General features: G+C 34.6%; 2 protein-coding genes across 5 annotated transcripts; one reads left to right on the plus strand and one right to left on the minus strand.

Moving 5' to 3' along the window:
- The first annotated feature begins 538 nt into the window (after window positions 1-538).
- Window positions 539-2,105, plus strand: LOC132629265 (uncharacterized). The gene is made up of 2 exons (XM_060344970.1): window positions 539-967; window positions 2,073-2,105. Exons 1-2 carry the CDS (start codon window positions 539-541, stop codon window positions 2,103-2,105), a joined length of 462 nt encoding a protein of 153 aa, XP_060200953.1.
- A 1,081-nt stretch (window positions 2,106-3,186) lies between these two features.
- On the minus strand, window positions 3,187-14,641 carry LOC132626006 (uncharacterized). Of its 4 annotated transcripts, none has more exons than XM_060340707.1 (9): window positions 13,855-14,641; window positions 11,768-11,997; window positions 10,172-11,529; window positions 8,861-9,089; window positions 7,954-8,590; window positions 6,631-6,775; window positions 5,597-5,857; window positions 4,745-5,060; window positions 3,187-3,642 (listed from the first exon to the last, which is right to left on the minus strand). In XM_060340707.1, exons 2-9 carry the CDS (start codon window positions 11,967-11,969, stop codon window positions 3,632-3,634), a joined length of 3,159 nt encoding a protein of 1,052 aa, XP_060196690.1. In that variant the 5' UTR covers window positions 11,970-11,997; window positions 13,855-14,641; the 3' UTR covers window positions 3,187-3,631. The 4 variants fall into 4 exon arrangements, with proteins under 4 accessions (XP_060196690.1, XP_060196689.1, XP_060196687.1 ...); XM_060340706.1 differs by having other exon boundaries at window positions 3,187-3,649; window positions 6,664-6,775; window positions 13,855-14,470; XM_060340704.1 differs by having other exon boundaries at window positions 3,187-3,649; window positions 13,326-14,464.
- Window positions 14,642-19,098: the final 4,457 nt, after the last annotated feature.

The following is a 19,098-nucleotide window of genomic DNA, read 5'->3' on the forward strand; positions in this document are numbered from 1 at the left end:
ATGAGGAAGTAGTAACTACCCACAATGAACTAATGTTATGAGTAAGAAAGAAAAGTAGTAAAAATATTTGGAAAATCTTTGAATGCTACCCACATATTTGGAATGGGAAACGTACAGATTTAGTATAAAGATGAGAGAGAGTGTTAAAGATTAATAATGATCAAAATTAATTCCTTAATTCGTGGATCTGTTTAAATTTATCATCATTGCATGATTCTTTATATATGCTAAAAAGGTAAAAAGATATGTCATTTTTGGAATAAACAAAAAGTAATGTTAGTTATGAGCACAACTTTAAAATTAGTGATCAAATCCTGTAAAATTCTCTTTTTAAAAACTTTCAACGATATACTACAATGTTGATAATGGTCTGGGACATTTTGAAAGTAATATTATAGAATTTAAACTTTTGTGCAATGTGTATCATTTGAAAATTACTAGAACCATACCTATCATAGTCACACCAACAATTTATTTTGTATATATAGATGGTTCATATCTCTTCATTGTAGGACACAAATTACTCATCAGTGAAAAAATGGTAACCATAAAGGTGCTCATGATGTTAATGGTGGCTGCAATTTTATGTTGCAGCCACCAACAAGTGGTCGTGGCTAGAGAAGTGGCCGTGGCCGACGACGGGAACGAGTTACAAATCTGGCCATGGGATATCCCACGTTATTTGTCATGGCCGTTTTCGTGGCCAGGACCATGGCCGTTTCCGTGGCCGTGGCCATGGCCATACCCTCCTCCCACCCATGCTCCGACTAGCTGCTCAACTAGTGACAAAGAAAAGGTGGAGATGTGCATGTTCAACAATACTTCAATTGATACGTGCTGCCCAACATTCAAGACCATACTAGGCACTAGTTGCCCTTGCTATAAGTATGTTGAGGATTTGGACAATGGAGTCTTGATCACTCTCAAAACTTATTGTGATGTCGATAGCCCTTGCAAGGGTGTGCAAGTACGTTATCATTTTTATCTCTCGTTTAAGATTTTTGGCACACTCATTAAAAAAAGTTACTTACTATCTACTATCATTCTTATTATATAAGGTGTATTACTTGAGTAAATCACCCTTATTTTTTGCCCTTACATGAGGAATTGATGATTATATTTTTTTACACTAAGGGTGGAATTCATGGAAAAATTTAATGCCTTCTGAATTTCTAAAATGATAAATATTTTGGAACAGATTTTTTCGTAAAATGACAGATAAAAATGGCCAGGATTATAATAAATACAATCAGACCTCTCTATAACGGCACCCGCATATAACAACACCTCTCTATAACAACCAAGTTTTTTCGGAACCGATTTTTTTGTTATATTTTACTTCTCTATAACAACATTTCACCTATAATAGCAACAACCAACTTTATAACAATAAGCACTTTATAAAATTATCCCCCATATAACAGCTATCTTTTTTTTTTTGGTAATATAATAATTAATCATCTTTATATAAATAGAATATCTATGATTACCAATAATAAGTGTATAGATTTTGACCAAATATTTGATCATTTAATACACTATTTATGACAAAAAATATCATATGAATATATATATTTTTTTATTATTAAATGATTTTCCTTCGTTGTACAAAGTGTGATTAAGCTTAGAATTTGACAATTAAAAATGAAAATTAGATTTTATGCATTTTTTTTTGCCTATAACAGCGAAGTATTATTTAAATGTCAATGTTGTTATAGGTGTATAACAGCTATTCTCTAGCAGCTGAAAAATTTCGGACTCAATGATGTTATAGAGAGGTTTGATTGTATATATAAATGGTTGGGTCCTCATCATAGACTAATTAGGGCCACCTTGAACATATCTTATCCATTTTCTTTTCTCTTTGAATTAAGAAGTATATAAACTTAGAGGTGTCAATATTAACCATTAACTTTGTATAAAATTATAAATTGAATGTTTGTTCTTAATTTTTTCTATTTATTGCAATTTTAAATTCTACATGTACAAATGTTTGGAAAGTCTCTTTTTTGAAATTTTAATATTTGGAACATAGGTCCTAATGTTGTTGTTATGTTAATTAATAATTTCAGGTGATTGAGCTATACAAGGAGGAGAAGGAGTAAAAAATGAAGTGCTTAATTCCAGATCTTGTTTTAGATAATTTCCTGTTAATTACCCTTTCTAGGGGTACACTTGTATTAGTGTTGTGTTTTAGCAGTAAAACTTTGACATATATGTCAAAATATTAGTACTAATAAAAGAATATTATAGTACTCATTTCTTGGTCCAATTTCCTCTACTTTTAGTATAACAATGATGTTCGGATCAGTTTATGTGCCTGTTTGGATGGGCTTATGCCTATAAGCTGCAAACAGCTTATAAGCTAAAAAAAATAAGTTGGGGTAGTCTAACTTATTTTTTTTGGCTTATAAGTTGTTTTCAGCTTATAAGCTGCTTTAGATAAGCTAAGTCAAATGGGCCCAATTATTTTTTTGAGCTTATTTTAAGCACAAAATGACTTTAAGCTGACCAGCCAAACACTCAAAAAAACTGAAAACAGCTTATAAGCAACTTATAAGCCAATCCAAACGGGCTCTATATGTATCTTAACTATTTTATTAGATATTTGTTGTGTCAACAGCGCAAGTACTGCATAATCCTATCCTCAAAATTAGGTAAATGGAAAAACATTACCTAATATTTTTTCATATTTTTTTTAACTAAAATTTGAACCCAAATCTCTACTTCCTCCGTTTCATTCTAGTTTATATGCGCTCCTAATTCTTTACTAGTTTATTTTCTAGAAAAGACACATTTCTATATTTGAAAACATGTAACGTTAAACTTTCTATTTTATTTTTAATGATGAACTTTTGATAGCTACATAAACGTTATGACTTAGTTAAGACTTAGACATAGAAGTTTGAAATACAAGTAGACCGAAAGCCTTCATCTTGTTTATTCACATGATTTACAATCAACAAATGTAACTTTTTCTTTGTTTGTGAAGAAACGGATAACTAAATGAAAATGACTTTACATACAAAAAAAATATGATAATCTAGTACACGAAGCATTCCGTATTCACGGGGTTCGGAGAAAAGGCTGCACCCAAGGAGGTTAACATATAAACTTTCTGTTTTATTTTTAATGATGAACTTTTGATAGCTACATAAACGTTATGACTTATTTAAGATTTAGACATAGCAGTTTGAAATACAGGTAGACTGAAAGCCTTCATCTTGTTTATTCACATGATTTACAATCAACAAATGTAACTTTTTCTTTGTTTGTGAAGAAACGAATAGCTAAACGAAAATGACTTTACATGCAAAAAAATATGGCAGTCCAGTGCACGAAACATTCCGAGTTCATTGGGGTTCGGAGAAAAGGCTGCACCCAAGGGGGTTAACATACGCTGTGTACTCAAACTCAAGCATCAGTGGTTGGTTTTACGGTTCGAACCCATTACCTGTAGCTCGTGTGGAAACAACTTTACTGTTGGTCCAAAGGCTAAGACTTCCTTTCAGGCAACCAAAGTTTAAAATCCACCTCTAGCAACTGGAAATGATGGCATAAAGCTCTTTTGCTGTCCATGTAACTTCAACAAGGCTTTCTAGAGGACCAACAAAATCTTCTGCTATCATCATCAGTAAGATCCTACATTCTATAAGCAAAACCTTAGAATCGAAAAGATAGAAATTAACAAATGTGAGGTTGAAATCTATGTTGAGCGGACTCCACAAAAATAATGTCATCCCCCCTATCAGATATTCCAAAAATGCACTACTTTTAGACGAACCGACACTCACCTAGTGGCACTTTTGAAAAGTTTGAAACCATTTTAAGAGTCGCATGTTCTCTTATTTCCTAACAAGTCAAATCTGAAAGCACTGTGCCCACACTTTGCTGTATTTGCCCCTTTTTGTATTTGTCCCTTTTTGTTTTTTGTTTTTTGTTTTTTGTTTTTGTGAATGTATACCAAACCCCTTTGAGAAAAGTTATGTCTCTGATGTGCCTTTTTGGTTGTGACATCAATTGGTGCCGACTAATAATTTCAGAAGTGACATTTGGTAAATAAAGACAACTAGGGAGGAAATACTTGACAAAATATATGAGATCTAGGGTGTATTTGCAGTGACATAAGTCATTTTCTAGGAAAATGTAAGGAAGTCAATTTCTGTTGTTTGGTTATCAATATAAACATTTTCCATTTTCCTGGAAAATTACTGTCCTCACTTTTTTTTTTTTTTTAAACTGGTAACTTTAAAATGACTTTCCTCACTTATGGGCGAAAATCATCTTTTACAACAATTTTAACTTTTCAATTCATATTACTTACTTCAGTTAACACTTAAACATTACAACTAATCTTTAGCACTAAAATCTCATCATAACGTTCTTTGATTTGTTAATATTATTATTAATTTTAATATATACTTTTTCAAGAAAATATTTTTCACTTACCAACCAAACACTACAAAAAAAAATCACGGAAAACGACTTCCTTCTTACCAAATACATACATTATCTTGAAAAGCTAAGCATAGTGAAGTGTAACAAGAAGCGACTTGGGGTTCTTGGTAGAACCGTCCAATTTCAGTCTTATTAACTACTAAACTATCCAGAAACTATAATCTGTATCAGCTAAACAACCTCTGTATCATTCCGATTTTATCGGATGTTCCCGAAGGGACGGCTAATCAACATGTTACTACAATTTAAAAGTCTTAAACAGAAGCTCGGAACGAAAAGGGCTAACCTTGAATTTTGCTGAAGTTAAGCAGAGACATTGAAGCTAAAACCTTATGTTCAACCAGATCACCATGTTGTAAGCATTCTATCAGCTGATTGATAATAGCTAAAAATGCAGATATTTCAAACTCTGAGTCGTTCATTGAAGCAAGCGCTGAGCTCAACCACGCGACTGTTGTTAGACAGATTCGGACCATTTCCAAGTTTCCTGAACCTAAACACTTCGAGAGAGCCTCCACAAATGACTTCTTTCCACTACCAATAAGTAACGCTGATGCATTTAACAACCATTTTTCCCTGGCCTCTTCTTCTTCATCCTCCATCTGACAGTTTTTTGCGCTTTGGTCAAGTACACTTTTAACACATGGAAAAACAATTCATAATGCTCGGAGAATCAGCAAAAATGTAACTGAAATCACGTTTCGAGAATTAGAGTATTATGTGACAGTCTGTGTCAAAACAAGCGAGAAAGGACTTCAAAATCTGCTACCAGCTTTTCCTATTGCACAAAGCAAAATTTGGCCAGCACATCAAAGGTTGATCCAAGAGGGGGCAAAATGACGCATAACGAACAACCATCAGAAAAAGAGGTTCTTGACTTAAGAAATGCAAAGAGGGCACAACGAGATGAAAAGAAGCTGCTGTAGGATTTAAAAAATATGCCATAAAAGAAAGGTACCTATTACACGAGTTGACACATTTGGGAACGACGAAAGGAAGCAGCATTGGGAGGATAAGACGTTTCCCAAACTGACTGAGCGAAAGGCTCGATTTTTCCTCACAAGATGGCATATTGAATATTTTGAGCAGTAATTTGTATTTTGAAAGAGGAATTATGAACCAAAAAAAAAAAACATACCATCATAACGGTTGCATCAACCAGCACATTGTTCTCTTTCTCGTCCGGATATTCCACTCCAAAACCTTCAAGAAAACCAGCTTGCTTTAGGATCCAATCCTCTGTCATAATCTTACCGGAGAACGAAAAATGCCCTCCCAGAATAAGTAGTGCTTTGCAACATATTTCTCTGCTCCTTTCATCCGATAAGCTGCTTTCTAAGGCCATAGTCATAGCATCAACCGCATCATCTCTGTATGTGTTGGGCATATCTGTGTCTGCCTGGAAGATTCAAATACAAAGTCAGTTCCTAGACTAAAAGTAACAGTGATCTTAAACACTATGCCTGCCTCTTCTTAAACACTATGCCTGCCTCTTAAACAAGTAACAAAAGATACAACATCTTTTCCTCAATCACAAACCAGCTGGGATCGGCTATATGATTCATCTATATCCATTCCGTTTTATTCAAACACATGCCACTCCAATACTGGTATATAATAAGACAAAATAAGAATCCGCGACGTTAATACATACGCTAGTTTTTATTCAATTCTTAACCAATGTTTTGACTAATGAAGTGCATATTTCGTCTCTAAATTAGATTATTACAACATGAGGTGTAAAATACTAAGCCTGCAGAATCACACTCTAAAGGTAATGGACTTACCGTACTCATTAACTAATGGTAAGTAATATCCACTCCATCGTTCCGTGAGTTAGATAAATTACTTGATGCACTGAACAACATACAACCTTCAGTCACCAAATTACAGAAAAAACTATGGAAATTTTGACTAGGAGCTATACTTTAATTAATGAACTTTGCGTCTCTTTCTTAATACTTTGGAATCAGGTCATGGCAAACCCTATGTCCTGTACCAATTCTAAGTTTTTCAGAGAAGTGCTATGCACAACCAAGGAACACGATTAGAAAGGACATGGAGTTTAGCAAACAAAAAAAAACCAAAATGACCTATCAAAAGAAAAGAAAAAATCTAAATTTGCTAGATGTCTAGAAGAGCAGACCACTAATACGCTGATTTGAAACCTACTAGAAGATCAAAGTTCAAAAGCAGCACAGCAACCATGATTCTCTGTTCACATGGACAGTCCTGGAGATACATCAGCAAATCGGTCATCGCTTTGACAATGTTGTCTTTGTGAAGGCCTTTTAGGAAGAACTTTGCATCTTTTCTCCTGAAATGTGGGAGCGCGGTAAGAGTTTATGTAGCTAAAGCAATATAATATCATTAACCCTAAGACTGCATCATAATCCAGCAATATAGAGTATTTCAGTATCTTAGTTGCAAGCAAGATAAAAAGGGAAGCCCAGTGCACGAAGCCTCCCGCATTCACACAGGGTCCAGAAAAAGGTCGCATCCTAAGGGGGTGTAATGTAGGCAGCCTACCCTAACAAGTGACACCTATGTTGCTCAGGCTCTTCAAAAATATTGTCAGTTGTGTGTCGGGTCCTCCAAAAGCTATGCATATTTGGAGGATCCGACATGGGTGTGGAGACATTTTTGGAAGGTCCAAGCAACGTATAGCCTGACACATACATTAGTAGTTGATTCCACGGCTCGAACCTGTGACCCGGGTTCATGTGGACATATGGATCAAATAATCTAATACAATTATCCAAAAAGTAACAGCTTTCTTGAAAAGTGTATATAGTCTCGACATTTCCATTTTACACCCTGGTAAAAAGAAACATTAAAATATATTCAGATGTATTTGTTTTACAACTCTAACCAGATCGTTTAACTTCTCAACAAAGAATGGAAAAAATATGTGTCATCATGCTCGATGAGAGAAAGTTCACAAGTAATAGAATCAGTTTTTCTTTAAAAGTAAAATATGCATGTCACATTATTCAGGTATTGTCACAGTGCATCTGCTAGAAAGAGCTCTTGAGCTTCAACTTCTTGTGCTCTAAATCTCTATTGATACACTTCGGTCTTCTCCATGCAAATTCGCCCAGACTAATATGAATTTCATGAACTTTTTATCTTTCAATGAAGTATCACATATTCATCTGCTTTTCTATTTTTACCCAAAACAGAACATGATTCTGTTCTGGCTATTTCTTGGAACAGTGATAACGCTATCAGTACTTTCGATAGCACGGAGGAGTGAGGGGATAAAGAAGGTTCCTTTCCAGAGATTTTTGTAGTACTATGCATGCCATGAGGTGAATAAATGAGAAGCCAACATGATTATAAGAATATATTTGGAACTATGTTGCTCGGACCCTCCAAAAATGATGCCGCATCTGTGTCAGATTCTCCAAAAATGCATAGCTTTTGGAGGATCAAACACTCATCAGTCCATATTTTTTAAGAGTCCGCGCAACATAGATTTGGAAAACCAAGTACCTGTTAAGGCAAATGAGTTCAGTCAGGAGTAAAAAGGCGAATCTTCTCGATTCCAACTCTTCTTTCTGAAGAAGATTAAGCAGCCACATCTTATCAACATTTCTGGCTACTACATTTCTGCAATTGGTATCAGCCACAATGCAAGAGCAAAATAACCCGGAAACACATATCTTCTCGCTAGCGTTTCCACAGTTAAATCTCTGGATGAGAAACTGTAAGCTTCCTACGGATATAAGCTGCTCTAGAGTTACCCTTCTTTCATCCTGAGTTAAAGCAATAATAAGATGTTCCAATATGGAAACAGCTGTTTCGTTCTTTAACCAACCGTGTCCCCCTGAATTACCGGTAACCTTAGAGAAATAAGCCAGAAGGTGCCTCCAATGTTCTGACTTCCAATTGTTGATGACGCGCTTCAAAATAAAGTTAGTATGGGGCACGCGTTGACATTCTAACAATCTTCGTGTTACGGGGCATGTTCTATTTCCTTTCAACAACCAGCTTATAATAGATGCTCTCTCAAAGGTTTGGCCAGTCTCTAGGGTAACTGGATCTTCAAAAAAAAGTCCAGTCAAAGGGCAGACAAATTCTTGTGGGATGTTTATGGAAGGTCTTTCGACATAATCTTCATAATCGACTCCTACACATTTTGAAAAGCATCATCATAAGCAATTAATTACTTACTCAACATAAAGAGAACCAAAGGCGGACCTAGGATTTTGAGTTTATGGGTTCTAGATTCTAGAAAAGACAGCTTATTGGGTTCTGGATAAATTATTTATATATATTAAGTGAATTTTTAAACACAAATACAGGGTCTGGGCCAAATCTGCTAGGTTCTGCCGAAGCCGTAGACAGGCTTGGAGCTCTGCCTCTGGAGGGAACACTCTCAAAGATGACTTTCACGTACCTTGAGCAGGAAGCACTACCTCCTCGGTCTCCTGCTCAGAAGCTGCTTTTGTTATCCTGTTGAATATGAATTCGGTCAGATTTGCAGGTGCAAATGAATCCGGCATGTTGGACTTTAGTGGAGATGTTTCCTTCATATCAGAGTTTCCAAATATTTCCATGAAATTTTTTTCTTCTGGAGAATTCGCTCCAAATACCCCCGCTGCATCCCGAGCGGTTGATGCACCATACTACACATCAGAACACCCTCAGAGTTTAACTCGTCTATGTAATACAAAATCTGAAAAGGAATAATAATGTTTGGCAAGCATAGATCCTAACTCACTAAATTTAGAGCTGCACAGAGAACTACTAAAGTGATTTGACAACTTTAATTTACTTTCCTCATTGTAAACACTATTTAAAAAGTACAATCAAGCTGCATGTCTTAATTTGGTAACACCAACAGCAAAAGAAAAGGCACATATGTTTATGTAAAGCTTATCATCAGTGTTGTCAAAGGCGAAAAGCTTTAAAAAGTGTTACAGGTCTATTGAGGCTTTAAGCGTAAAATGCAAATGAAGTGTGAGCTTTAGTGGGGGAAAGGCGCAATGAAGAAAAAGAAGTAAAAATATATATGTAATGCAAGAAAAAAGTAACAAATTCATTCAAAATGTTTTCATTAACACTAATATATCTCTTTGCCGACTATATTTATAGTTCAGTACTTCTCGACTCAAGTTGAATTCATGGGCAATGAGGCACACACCTTAATCCCCTGTACACACTTAAACACAGCTTAAGCGAGGCGAAGCATAGCGCCCCTCCTGAACTTTGGGGCTTAGAAGTGCCTTAAATGAGCCTTTAACAAGACAGCTTATCATCCATTTCAAGTGTAATGAAACTGTCATTGTGACTTGGAAAGAGCTAAAGTTATGAGCTCCACTCACCTAAATGAAGTATTTAAGAAATAACATCTACGACTGAAGGAACAACGATATGCAGGTGACTGAAACTGCGTAAAAGTACCCACAAAGTGCAAGTTGTTTTACAAAATAGACTTTGAAGAATCCGACGGTAAGTTGGAATACAAGAGCTAAGATATATACACCATTCAAACATCCCCAATTTATTGTCTTAATGGACCATGTAGAACTTCATTTGCTTCAAATCTCACCAGCCAAAATGTGGCAGAAACTTAGCCAGGATTTTAACCAACAGAATATATATATATATATATATATATATATATATATATATATATATATATATATTTGCACATTTTTGTCTAATCATGATCTAAGTTTTCTAAAGAAACGTGTTCAACACTTACTGAATCAACTGTAGCACCAGACCCAATATCTTGATCTATACACTTAATCACTTCAGCAGAGTATGTCAATGCTGCCATATGTTCGGCAGCAAAACTAGTGGGCCTCCTCTTACTAATTTCACAGCATTCTTCCTGGCTCTCTTCTGATTCCGCTCCTAGTTTATGTGAATGACGGAATACTTCATCATACAACTTTTTGCTGACCACCGGCTGAGGTGAGAAACCGCCAACGCCACTATTTAAGTGGCAAGAGTTGCTAAAGGAAACTTCATGCTGAACAGATATAGAAGGAATTTGAATTGAAGGAACTAAAGGAATCTCAGCTCCGTCAGTTAGCCATTCTTTGTAGTAAAGTGCAAACTGATAAGTCCCATTGTCCAGATTTTCGTTGTACAATTTCTCAACAAGCTTCAGTGTCCTCGACTTATTATGTCGATCACCGAGAAAATTAGCTTCCGAATTATACCAGACCTTCAAATGCGAAAGATGAGGAAGAAATATGTGATTCCACAAATCCGGCAACAAATTAGTCCTTGCCTGAAAGGGCGAATCAGAGAAAACTTGCAGTAAGTGCTTTGCAGCAATACGGTCCTTCTTCTGTATCTTATATATGACACTGAGGTACAAATGAGCACAAGCTGCCAATTTAGAATTGGGAATTCCAGACGTAAATCGATCTCGTAATTCGTTCGAATTCAATCCTGTTATTACACTAAGCTGCACTGAGGCTTTCTTAAGCTCTTTTTCATTTGCACAATCCTCTGCTGCTCTTTCTACTGTTTCTATAGCTTGTTCAAGAGTGGCTATGATCTTGCTTTCAGTATTCAAGCCTTCTTCAAATCCAACAAAATTTAAGGAAGCGAAACTATTGTGACGAAGCGATGTCCTAAAATCCTCGTCTAGGAGGAAACAGTTTATATGCCCGCTTAAGATAGAGATTACTGCCTGAATAGAAACTTCATCAAGAGCAGGAATAGCTGTAGTCTCATCATACTTCTTGTTGGTTAGCGAACTTCTACTTGATCTGCTATGTGAGGTCTCGGGCTGTTCCATATGTTTCTGATAATTATCTCTAAAGCTTGGATGTCCTGAAATTTCTTTACTAGAATTATTGAGACATTTTGTTGTTTCTAGTGCATGTTTTCCAAAGGATTCACCGCTCTCCCTTCTGTAAGTTCGATTTGAGTATATACGATTGTATCTTGAGTCATTTCGCTCCCCAACCTCAACTATCTCACTGTTTTGAGAAGCATTAGCAGATAGAAACTCATCAGAAGAACTAATGCTTAGTCTCTTAACATCCGACGGTAGATCGGAAGAGCCCATTCTATGCTTACTTTCCTTCTTTGACCTTCCATCTGCAAACAAAATGGGATAATTACATTTTTGGACCGCTCAAAAGAATAATAGCCAGCAAATGTATAGGTTTTGTATGGTAAGTGTAAGAATACATCAACTATACATATTGTATACACAAATATACAAGTATACATATCATATACGTAATCAATGTATTGGTTTTTTATATTTTGGCTAGCTCCCGTCATTAATTTCAGCCGACGGGCCAAAAATGAAAACAGTCCCTCGCGGTCATACCTTTTAAGTCATGCCAGGGTATATCAGATTTTCTTCTCTCTGTCTTTCTTGTGCTTGACGAAGCAACATTTGTATGAGGTTCTTGAAGTCGGTAAATAGGTCCGCTTCTTGCTTTTGTTCCCAATGAAGTTCTAGGCATTGTTTTTGACATCCGGCTATTGAATCCTTCTTTTGCAAGGAGGTCCTCCAGTGACATGGCCATGTTCACTCAGATTAGAATATCAACTCACCTAAACGCAAGACAACAAAGAGATTGATCAATGCCAAATAATATCAGAAGTGTTGATTCTACCACAACCATCCCGAAAAAAGAAGAAACAAACACACAATGACGGCTACTATTACTATGTTTCAGATTCAAATTAGTTGGAGTCAGCTATATGAATCCTCAATATTCATTTTTCTCCCCGAAATAACAAACACAAACATCAAAATAATAGGGGAAACGGAAACTGAAAATCTTAAGGTATATTAGTAACTCTCTAGAGATTTTGTCATCTACTTCAATATACAAGTTCCTTGAAGAGAGTGTCGATCCTATTTGCACAAAATGTTGCTGCCTTAAAAATGATCATTTCCTCCTAAGTAATTGCACAAGCAAAATCGTAAATTGCTTAAAAAGCAAAAAACTCCTAATTGCAGGCGTTACATTCTTCATCCAATTCAAAAGAGAAAAACAATAAAGTAGATACTTCACTAAGCAAAGCGGCTCGTACTTTCAACCAAGTATCTTATCTATCAACTGAAAGGAAAATCCTTGGGAAAAAAACTCAAGATTCAAATACCTTACTTTGTTGCCATAAATATACTCATTTTCTCAACGGAGAGCTTTTGCCCAAACTTTGTATATGTATTAAGAAATCCACCAACTATCTATAAATATTTTACCGTGAACCCAGTTATTATTGTATATTGACTTGTAGGAACTCATAAACTTCAAATGTTGATCGGTCTCTGACCTTAGGCAAGAAATACGAAAAAAGAAGTACCTTTTCGGCTAGTTTTATCTTTCTATCAAGAGACCCCATAAACCAACCAAGAAAAGACACATAAAACCCACCAAGAACCAATGATTTTCTTTGATATTTATAGATGAAATTGGGATTGGGAAAACTGTTAAGATGCCAATTTCATCCCTCTTCTAACCAAAAACCCAATAATCCTAAGTCAATACTCCAACTATATAACCTTCAAGAACAAAAAGGACATAATCAAGAAATAAAAATATGAGTAAATAGAGGCGGATGCGGCCTTATAGCCTTTCGATGTGGAGTATAAATTTATTTATAAAAATTCACTAAACTTGCAACAATAGTAGGACTGAACCCATAATTCTCTAAACATGTGAACTGATAGAGTTTAAATCCAGAATTCGCCTATGTGACCAAACCTTAAAGAAGCAAAAAGGAAGCACCTTTCACTTGTTTTATGTTCTATCAAGAGACACCCCCCCCCCCCCCCCCCCCCCAAAACCAAACAACAAAAACACATAAAACCCACATAATCAAGAAACACAAATATAAGCAATCCTAAAAAACAACAGTGAAAAAGGAAGTACCTTTCAGCTTTTTTTTATCTTCCATCAAGAGAACCCCATAAACTAAACAACAAAAACACATAAAACCTACTAAGAACATAATCAAGAAACACAAATATGAGCAATCCTAAAAAACAACAGTGAAAAAGGAAGTACCATTCAGCTTGTTTTATCTTCCACCCCATAAACCAAACAAGAAAAACACATAAAACCCACCAAGAACATAATCAAGAAACACAAATATGAGCAAACCTTAAAGAACAGCAGTGGAAAAGGAAGTACCTTTCAGCTTGTTTTATGTTCCATCAAGAGACCCCATAAACCAAACAAGAAAAACACATAAAACCTACCAAGAACATGATCAAGAAACACAAATATGAGCAAACCTTAAAGAACAGCAGTGGAAAAGGAAGTACCTTTCAGCTTGTTTTATGTTCCATCAAGAGACCCCATAAACCAAACAAGAAAAACACATAAAACCTACCAAGAACATGATCAAGAAACACAAATATGAGCAAACCTTATTCAACAATAGTGAAAAAGGAAGTACCTTTTAGCTTGTTTTATGTTCCATCAAGAGACCCCATAAACCAAACAACAAAAACACATAAAACCCACCAAGAATCACTGATTTTCTTTTATTTTCCTAATGTGCATGTTGGATTAAGGAAAACAAACAAAAAGGTATAGAATTTTCCTAGAAAGAAGCCAAAAAAACTGAGATGCTCATGATATAAAAACTCAAAGGCCATATTTGGATAGAAATGAAAACAAAGGAAACAACAAAAGAAAAGGAAAAAAAAAAAGAAAGAGAGAAAATTGGTGAAGGTTACACTAGGCAGCAAATGGAGAGAAAAGGAGGGAATAGAAACAAGACAAAAGAGAAACTGACAAGTACTATTTGTTAGTTACTGTCACTTTCAGTTTCAAGGTACAACTATATTAGTGCTTAGTACAACACCTGTAATGCTAATGTTATTAAATCTAAGGCTTTGTTTGGCTCATGCTTGTTTAGTTGTTTTAGCAGGCCAGAAAATTGAACCGTTTCAACGGCCGCTCCCTCCATCGCTTTCAAAAAAATTCTCTTTACAAAATTGAACCGTTTCAACAGCATTTTTTTTTTTTTAATGAAAAGAGCTAAGTTCGTTATGATGGGCAAATCTTGCATCGTAAGATAGTGCTTCGTATCACTTCTTCAAGCTTGCCCAACGTAATCTATATATAATATAAAGTTACGCAAAAGAAGAGTGATGTGGCACTTCTCTCTTTGGCCAAGAAATATAATTATCTTTTTTCTTCTTTTTTTTGTCATTTTTTTTTAAACTTTTAGCTAATTTATCTAATTTATGTGCTATTTAAAAAGAAAAACAAAAGTCAATCTCATTTGGCCATGAATGTGTATTATAGCCTGTTTGGCCAAACTTATTTTCCCTCCAAAAGTACTTATTTTTTGAAGTGTTTGGCCAAGCTTTTGGAAGAAAATAAGTGTTTCTGGAGAGTAGCAGAAGCAGTTTTTCAGAAGCTAAAAAAAACTGTTTTTGCCCAAAAGCACTTTTTTTAAAAGTACTTTTGAGAAAAATACAAATAGAAACACTTTTTAAAAGTACTTTTATAATTAATTGGCCGAACATAAACTGATTTTCGCCAAAAGTGCTCTTTTGAAAAGTACTTTTTAAAATAAGCTGATTTTAGAAGATTAACAATCACCCCATATGCCTCTTCATTATCATATTCGTTTTTCATCAGTAAAGGATATAAGAGCCCAAATAACCAAATAAAGAGCTTGTTTGGATGGGCTTAAAAAAAGCAGCGTATAAGCTGTTTTAGATAAGCTAAGTCAAACAGGTCCAATTAATTTTTTGGGCTTATTTTAAGCACAAAATGACTTTAAATTAGTCAGTCAAACACTCAAAAAACTGAAAACAACTTATAGGCAACTTTTAAGTCAATCCAAACGGGCTCAAAAACGAGTAACAGATTGAATTGAAAAGCCCACTTTTATTGAGCTCTATTATGGTCAATTAATATAGTCTATTGTGGTCCTTCAATACTGGTGATAATGGTGGATTAATTTAGGTTCATTATCATCTTTTTCTTCTCCATATATCTTCAAGTCCAATGTTTTTCGGCTTCAGATTTCCATCAAAACATTGACTATTATCTTTGAGTTTCTTTTTGTAACTATCCATGTTCATGTAGATAAGCAAAGAGCTCACATGTTCTTTTTTGTATTACGCTCAATTTTACATAAATTTATTTCTTTTCTCATTGTTACTAATTATTTATTCACCTAATATCCATCTCTATACCTTTTTAATATTCTATTGTTCTGAGTTTTTTCATCATCTTTCCTCTTTTTCTATTGTAGATGGATTTTGAATCTTTGATGTGTGCTTGAGACTTTATCAGTTGTAAATGTTGAAAGTTGTAATATCAAGTGTAATTATTCGTTTTTGTTGATTTTAGGAAATACTGTACGTTTGAATTGTGTTTGAAACCTTGCTTGTATAGTAGATAATAGGAATATCAATTGTATTTAATGTGTTACTCTCTCTCTCTCTTGGTTTCGTTGATTTTGGTTTTGTGTTTTTTTTTTTTGGCAGGTTGACTAGTGTGCGTAGCTGCAATATTTGAATTACTTGTTTTTACGGAAGAAGTCGCTTCTTTTTCCTAGAGCAATTGTGATTTAAAGGATGTTTAAATTCGTATTTGCTTATCATTTCTTGAATCAATTATGATTTAGAGGACGTTCAAAGTCATGAGGAATGGTACTAACGAATACATTATTACTGTTTGGATAACATTTTGGTTGATCAAACTAAAGTCTACGCGTACATATTACTTTTCTCTCGATCGATAAAAAAGGTTTACGCCTACAATTTTAATTTCACATGAAAAATAAATAAAAGTCAAAAAGTTTTATGCTTTATCATTTATTTTTATTAATTTTCTTTACTCAAAAATCATATACAAGGATTCAAGTATAAGAAGCCTTTCTTTACCTATCTCCTCTTTTACTTTTTTCTTAAGTGTAATAAGAAAAGTAAAATTAAAATTTAGATCTATTTTACCTATAAAAAATACTTAATTAAAACTGACTATTCAATGAGAATGAAAATTAGTATGTAAAGTAAATGCCGATGAGGAGTTACGATTATAGGTTTTAACTTTTAAATTTTGGTAAGTGTTCAGTGGATTGCTTTTCTTATATTTTTTTTAATTCAATTTTCATTATTATTTTTCTTCTATTCCGGCATGTTTGTGGTAGGAATTGCCAGATCCCTTAAGCATATTTTATAGAATTTTAAAAGTATACATACCGTGAATTTGAAGCAATTTTTTGAATTTTCAAAATATGCTCATACAAAAAAGGTATGTAGGCAACAAACTTGTGGGTTTTTCTACTTCATTATTTCTTACCTAAATTATTGTTGGTCTGATATCAACAAACGTGATTTTTATAGACGATAATGCAACCTCATAGTTCTTCTTTTTCTTCTATCCCGATTAAATTTAACAAAAAAATTATTTACATAAATCTACTTCTTTGTCATCTTTAACATTCGAATACTAGGAAAAGTTATTCAGAAGTTTAATCATCATTATGTTTTTCGCGCGGATAAGTTCCCTAGTTATGTATTAAGCAATCAATAGTGAGTCATGACAAGCCTTATGTCTTCAATGTCGTTTAGGCGTCTACTGGTGGACTCATCTTCAATGTCGTTTGGGCTCGAAATTAAGTTGGTTATTCTCCGCCCTCGCCCCCCCCCCCCCCCTCGCCCCCCCCCCCCCCCCCCCACGCAAACACACCCCATTTTTTTTCTCAAGATGGCTTTGTGTTCAACTTCTATTTTGTTTGTTTGAAAGATTCGTCTGGATCTCTTCCTCGACCAACACACTCAATAAGGGTAGGTTTTTGGCGCGCGACCGCTGAGATAGCACATAACGCAGCAAATGGTGCACACTTTGAAATAAGCGGATCATAGATTTTTGTTTAACATTGATATGAATATTTACAAATGCACAAGGCTCAACTATTTGGTTTGACGGTGTTTAGAATGTGCAAACTCCAAATTGTTTAAGTTAGGTGTGCAGATAATTTTGTGTCACCAGCATTAGAACGAATTATTCAGATATGTTGAAAGAGTGTTGTTCGTTATATTGTTGCTATGTGATTTTGAGATTCTTCGTTCTTAAGGACGATCTGTAAGTTGTTTAGGAAATAATGAAACTTCTTCAATTTGCATGTTCAACCTATTCTTTATGCGAGTGTCCTCTTATTATGCTTCACGTTTTGCAATCGAGGAGTCTTTTCATCTTTAGATTTTTTGGAATCGTGTGAAACTCATCAAAGATAACGATACATTAATATTTGCTATAAAATTCATCAAAGCAAAGTGGGGCGCACTCCAACACACAATTCATAAGTATAGTCCTTATAAAATAGACAAATCGACATTTAAAAAAAAATCGGATATGGGACTAGTATATATATATATATATATATAATACTAGTAAAAGTAAATAAATGAAATATCTTGATATAAGAAAAACATGATATCATATTTTAAATTTGAACATAGAGGTCTCTAAATCATGTGTCGTTGAGGTTCTTCACATTTGAGTTTGGTAGTTCAATGAAAGCAAACTGATTCTATTTCATGTTCTTGCATGATGTTAGAATCCAACTATTATTCATGCAGTGATGTTGCTTCAGGCCCAGCATTTTGAATATTTTCATGTAACATTGACATGGTTCTTTGAGGCCTGTTCTCTATTCTTAAATAGGCCACGTTTAAGCTGTTTAATTAATATCCGGTGGCGGATGTACCATGATAGGTATTGAACCCCCAACTTTTGATGCGGAGCATAAATTCATGTGCAAAAATTTATTAAAATTGCAATAAATAATAGATATGAATCCATAACTTTTAAAGTATAACAGGTTCAAACTAAGAATCTTAAGGTTGAACCCATAAAATTTAAATTTTGGATCCGCCTCTAAATATGATATACGTCAAAATGATGTGATATGACGATTTGTATCCTTATTCACATGCTTCCTATTCGAGCCTTCATACTTCTTGGCACGGAGCGGTTTACTCCTCTTAATAATAGCCTGTTTGGTCAAGCTTATTTTTCTCAAAAAATGTTTATTTTATCCAATAAGAGCTTATTTAAAAAAAAAATGAGGTGTTTGACCAAGTTTTTGGAAGAAAATAAGTGCTTCGGGGTTAGTAGCATAAGCGGTTTTTCATAAGCTAAAAAAATAACTTTTGGCCAGAAGCACTTTTGAGAAAATATATTTATAAGCACTTTTTAAGAGACATTAATTGTTGCTCAAAAGTGTTTTTAAAATTAATTGGCACATAAATTGTTTTTTGACAAAAGTTCTTTTTGGAAAAGCACTTTTTCAAACAAAACACTTTTCAAAATAAACTAACTTTAGAAGCTTGGTCATTGGGGTTAGTCGGTCAACTAAAGTTTTGACAGCAAATGGCTAACATTTTTTTGCGCGGACTGTGCTTCTTTTGGGGTGGTCTTTAATTTTGTCCCTCAAATTGGTGGTCTTTAACTATTGGCCTTCAAATTGGTGGTCTCCAATTTTTGTCCTTCGCCTGATACCCCGAGGTTCTGGGTTCGAACCCCAACTCAGTAAAAAAAAAAAAAAAAAAAGGAATTTCGCAAGGCAAAGTTTTGCATCTGCCTTGTTTAAAAAAATAAAATAAAAAATTGCATGAAGATAAAATTCTACCTTAAGGCAGAGTTTTGCATGCAAAATTTTGTCTCACGC

The sequence above is a fragment of the Lycium barbarum genome, chromosome 2 (assembly GCF_019175385.1).
Source record: "Lycium barbarum isolate Lr01 chromosome 2, ASM1917538v2, whole genome shotgun sequence".
Classification (NCBI taxonomy): domain Eukaryota; kingdom Viridiplantae; phylum Streptophyta; class Magnoliopsida; order Solanales; family Solanaceae; genus Lycium; species Lycium barbarum.

Bases quoted from the DNA above. Each gene is read 5' to 3' on its own strand.
- LOC132629265 (XM_060344970.1), top strand. From the start codon at position 539: ATGGTAACCATAAAGGTGCTCATGATGTTAATGGTGGCTGCAATTTTA. The intron at 968-2,072 runs GTACGTTATCAT...TAATAATTTCAG, and splicing joins GCCCTTGCAAGGGTGTGCAA to GTGATTGAGCTATACAAGGA.
- LOC132626006 (XM_060340704.1), bottom strand. From the start codon at position 11,969: ATGGCCATGTCACTGGAGGACCTCCTTGCAAAAGAAGGATTCAATAGC. The intron at 11,530-11,767 runs GTATGACCGCGA...TTTTGTTTGCAG, and splicing joins ACCCTGGCATGACTTAAAAG to ATGGAAGGTCAAAGAAGGAA. The intron at 5,061-5,596 runs GTATGTTTTTTT...AAAAACTGTCAG, and splicing joins TTGATGCAACCGTTATGATG to ATGGAGGATGAAGAAGAAGA.